General features: G+C 46.4%; 1 protein-coding gene across 1 annotated transcript in view; it reads left to right on the top strand.

The window, feature by feature from the left end:
* The first annotated feature begins 4,438 nt into the window (after positions 1-4,438).
* The window catches only part of LOC119274864, a 4,609-nt gene continuing 4,399 nt past the window's right edge, over positions 4,439-4,648 (top strand). Inside the window, exon 1 of the mRNA XM_037555606.1 lies at positions 4,439-4,627. Coding sequence (XP_037411503.1) covers positions 4,591-4,627 — 37 coding nt within the window. The 5' untranslated portion in view covers positions 4,439-4,590. The remainder of the gene's footprint in view (positions 4,628-4,648) is intronic.

The following is a 4,648-nucleotide window of genomic DNA, read 5'->3' as shown; positions in this document are numbered from 1 at the left end:
GGGGCTCCGGAGAGGGGGATTCATCGCCGTCGTCGTCATCAACCATCCTCCATCACCAGTTTCATGATGCTCACCACTGTGTGTGAGTAATTCCATCGTAGGCTTGCTGGACGGTGATGGGTTGGATGAGATTTACCATGTAATTAAGTTAGTTTTGTTAGGGTTTGATCCCTAGTATCCACTATGTTCTGAGATTGATGTTGCTATGATTTTGCTATGCTTAATGCTTGTCACTAGGGCCCGAGTGCCATGATTTCAGATCTGAACCTATTATGTTTTCATGAATATATGTGTGTTCTTGATCCTATCTTGCAAGTCTATAGTCACCTATTATGTGTTATGATCCGACAACCCCGAAGTGACAATAATCGGGATACTTCTCGGTGATGACCGTAGTTTGAGGAGTTCATGTATTCACTATGTGCTAATGCTTTGTTCTGGTTCTCTATTAAAAGGAGGCCTTAATATCCCTTAGTTTCCGCTAAGACCCCGCTGAACACGGGAAGGTAGGACAAAAGATGTCATACAAGTTCTTTCCCATAAGCACGTATGACTATTTACGGAATACATGCCTACATTAAATTGATGAATTGGAGCTAGTTCTATATCACCCTATATTATAACTATTGCATGAGGAATCGCATCCGACATAATTATCCATCATTGATCCATTGCCTACGAGCTTTTCACATATTGTTCTTCGCTTATTTACTTTTCCGTTGCTACTGTCACAACTACTACAAAAACCCAAAAACATTTATCTTTACTTTTGCTACTGTTACTATTATTATCATACCACTTTTGCTACTAATTACTTTGCTGCAGATACTAAGTTATCCAGGTATGGTTGAATTGACAACTCAACTGCTAATACTCAAGAATATTCTTTGGCTCCCCTTGTGTCGAATCAATAGATTTGGGTTGAATACTCTACCCTCAAAAGCTGCTGCGATCCCCTATACTTGTGGGTTATCATACATCAAGATCATGCCAAATCAAGAACACGAGAGAGAGAGATCAAACACATAGCTACTGGTACATACCCTCAGCCCCGAGGGTGAACTACTCCCTCCTCGTCATGGAGAGCGTCGGGATGATGAAGATGGCCACCGGTGATGGATCCCTCCTCCGGCAGGGTGCCGGAACAGGGTGCCGATTAGTTTTTGGGGGCTACAGAGGCTTGCGGCGGCGGAACTTCCGATCTAGGTTATTTTCTGGAGGTTTCAGTATTTATAGGAATTTTTGGCGTCGGGAACAAGTCAGGGGGGGGGGGGTCTCCGGGCTGTCCACGAGGGTGGAAGGCGTGCCCTACCCCCCGGGCTCGCCCTCCTATCTCGTGGACGGCTCGGGACTCATCTGGCCCAACTATTTTACTCCGGGGGCTTCTTTTGGTCCATAAAAAATCATCAAAATTTGGCACGTCAATTGGACTCCGTTTGGTATTCCTTTTATGTAGAACTCAAAAACAAGGAAAAAACAGAAACTAGCACTGGGCTCAAGGTTAATAGGTTAGTCCAAAAAATCATATAAAATAGCATATAAATGCGTATAAAACATCCTAGATGGATAATATAATAGGATGGAACAATCAAAAACTATAGAAACGTTGGACACGTATCAAATACGCTGTCCAACAAGTGTGCCTTCATATGCATGCTCCTCGTGACACCCATTGGGCTATGGTGAAACGTATTCTTCGGTACATACGTGGCACCACAGCCATGGGTCTCACCCTGACGGCATCACCTGACACCAGCCTTGTCGCCTACTCCGATGCCGACTGGACTGGGTGTCCCGACACTCGACGCTCTACTTCCGGCTAGTGCGTCTACCTCGGGCCCTCTCTGATTTCGTGGTCGTCTAAATGACAACCCACGGTCTCACGATCGAGCTCCGAGGCTGAGTGTCGGGTTGTGGCCAACGCCGTCGCCAAGTGCTCTTGGCTACGACAGCTATTTCAGGAGTTGCTATGTGAGGTTACCAAGGCGACGCTTGTCTACTGTGACAACGTCTCCGTGGTGTACCTTGCTGCCAACCCTGTCCATCACCGACGGACGAAGCATATTGAGCTCGACATCCATTTCGTCAGGGAGCACGTCGCACTTGGTCGTGTTCGCGTTCTACATGTGCCCACCGATCAACAGTTCACCGATGTTATGACGAATGGACTAGCCACCTCGACATTCGAGGGCTTTCGGTCCAGTCTCAGCGTCACCGGCGACGCTTCGACTGCGGGTGGGTGGGTGGGGGGTGTTGAACATGTGTACATGTACATAGGTCTGAGTTTCGTATGTAATACATGTAGTGTCTGTCTCCCTCTGTATGTACGTGTATCTTAGGAGACAAGATACCGGTCGCATCCCTTGTACATATATATGTGCCTAGTGCATGATCAATCAATTATCGATGCACCAAATCATTATCCACATCGCGCATGCAGAAATTATTGTGTTGTGGGGGCACTTGAAGCAACTTTCCACTCAATCTGAACTTTAGGTGGAACCGGGCATTGTCATATGAGATTCGAGCTAGGTTGCGGGTTGCCGGAACGCCGCCTCGGGACGGCAACACCTTGTTGCGCATCCATATGTAATCTTGGTAGGAGTTTCTTTCAACAGTAACACTTGCTAGGATTTTATTTTATGGATGGAAAGCGAATAAATCATACCTCGGAGTAGCAGTACTATACATGCGTAGGTTTGTTTTTATATATAAAAAAAGCAAAGAAGGGGAAGTGTTGTTCTGCTTTCAGATGTATACTGTGTGAACTGTAAATTCTAAACAAAGACTAGGTAAGTGTCCGTGCGTTGCACCGGAAAACATTATGTATGCATCGATGATATACCAGGTCATGCTATTAAAAATTAACTCAACCAGAAACTTTGTTAGGCTTAACCCTCCTTTTGTTTAACATCACCCGTGAGCAATGCATGTATTTTCTCAAACAAAAAATGAAGGTGGAGTGAACGTCAGCATATAATTATGTAAAATCCAAAGTAGTCCATAACTCTATAATCTATATGCATTAATAACTTATATGATATGCAATTCATGTCTTTGATCCATTAAAATTCACAAGAATATTTTTGAAAAATCCACAAGGCAAACACAAAAATTCTGAAAACATATATACCTGTGCAAGTTGGCTAGCAAGTTGACTGCTAGCCCAATTGCTTGCAACGTCTCTATATAGTTCCACTGGGAGAACGGCACGCTCGGTTGACTGCTAGCCCAATTACATGGGATATTTTGTGCCTCCCAATTGCTTGTGCCAGCGTTGGGAGAGCGAGCTGCTATGAACGTCACATTTAGCAGATGATCCCACTGTATCACCGCCGGTTGCAGCTGGCACTACCCAATCCTCGTTCCAATTAGCCGCTAGACGCTTGGTGCTGCCGAACCGAGCGAGACCTCGTGCCACACTATTCGCACCGCAAGGCGCTGCTTCATCCCTCCCCTTTTTTATCCCTCCCCTTTTTTTCACTAGACCACGGCTGCCGCAGGGTCGCCTCGCACATCTCTTTTTCTTCTTCCCTCGCTAATCGCCTCGCACACCGACCGCGCCTCTACCAGCAACCATGGCGCCCGCTCTCCTCGCTACTCTGGGCATCTTCGTTGGGAAGCAACCCCTCCTCTAGATCAGATTGAGCGGGGGTGAGGTGGTAGATCAGGCGGGTGGGTTTGCAAGGAAGAAGGAAAAATAGGAAACTGAACGGGGAGTTACGGGAGCTAATTAAGGGAATCGGGAGAGGTTGCACAAAGGGAAGACACGGGGTATCAACGAAACAATTGACGTAAGAGGGGAGACGGAACGGTACGTTTCTTTAGAAACCTAATAAAAAAACTTTTTGTTTTGTGACAAACATTGTTGAATGTTCTACCACGTGCAAAGATTAGTGATGAGAAAACATGCACGGAGGTCTGCTCAATTGTTTTTTAATTTTTCCCAAATGCCTAAAAAAGGTACCATTTTGGATTTTTTTTTTGCCCAGACCTCGACAGATATTTCTTCCTCACCAAAATTTATATGCCAGTAAAAATTCATCAACGTTTATTGCAAAAAAAATCAGTTTTTTTTTAAATTTACTTCTAGTTTCTAGTATATCTTTCTGATTGTACTGTTCACCTGGTGCATATGCACCCGAGCGCACAAACTCCATGCTGGCAAAGAAGTGTAAGAATCGGTTAAAGATTTTTTTTAGGGCATGAGTTTTATTTTATTCGGGCCCATCCGTCCATTCGATCCAACATGTTCACGGTAGTGGCCCATCCTTTTCTCCCCCAGGCCCGGCCCTGCCCAGCCCGGCCCGCGCGAGCGCGTCCTCTGGCTTCGAATCTCCTCGCGCATGTCTCAAAAAAAAAAATTCCTCGCGCAGCATCTCCACCCCTCTTCTCCCCTTGCGAAAGAAAGAAAGAAAGACAAAACAAAACCCGAAATAAAAAATAAAAATAAACCAAGAGAGAGAGAGGGAGGAAGGGCGGAAGGCGGAGTGGAGCGACCCCGAATAACCCTAGCTTCTTCCTGGTCCTCGTCGTCGCCGTGGCCCTCCTACTCGCCAGCCACCCGGCCGGCGCCCCGATCCCGCCGCCATGGTGCTCGGCAAGATCGCCATCGTCATCGGCTCAGGTCACCCCGCCCCCTTCCCCC

Source organism: Triticum dicoccoides, chromosome 3B, assembly GCF_002162155.2.
Source record: "Triticum dicoccoides isolate Atlit2015 ecotype Zavitan chromosome 3B, WEW_v2.0, whole genome shotgun sequence".
Lineage (NCBI taxonomy): Eukaryota > Viridiplantae > Streptophyta > Magnoliopsida > Poales > Poaceae > Triticum > Triticum dicoccoides.
Note: the sequence above shows the minus strand (reverse complement) of the source record. Positions and strands in the feature narration are given on the sequence as shown.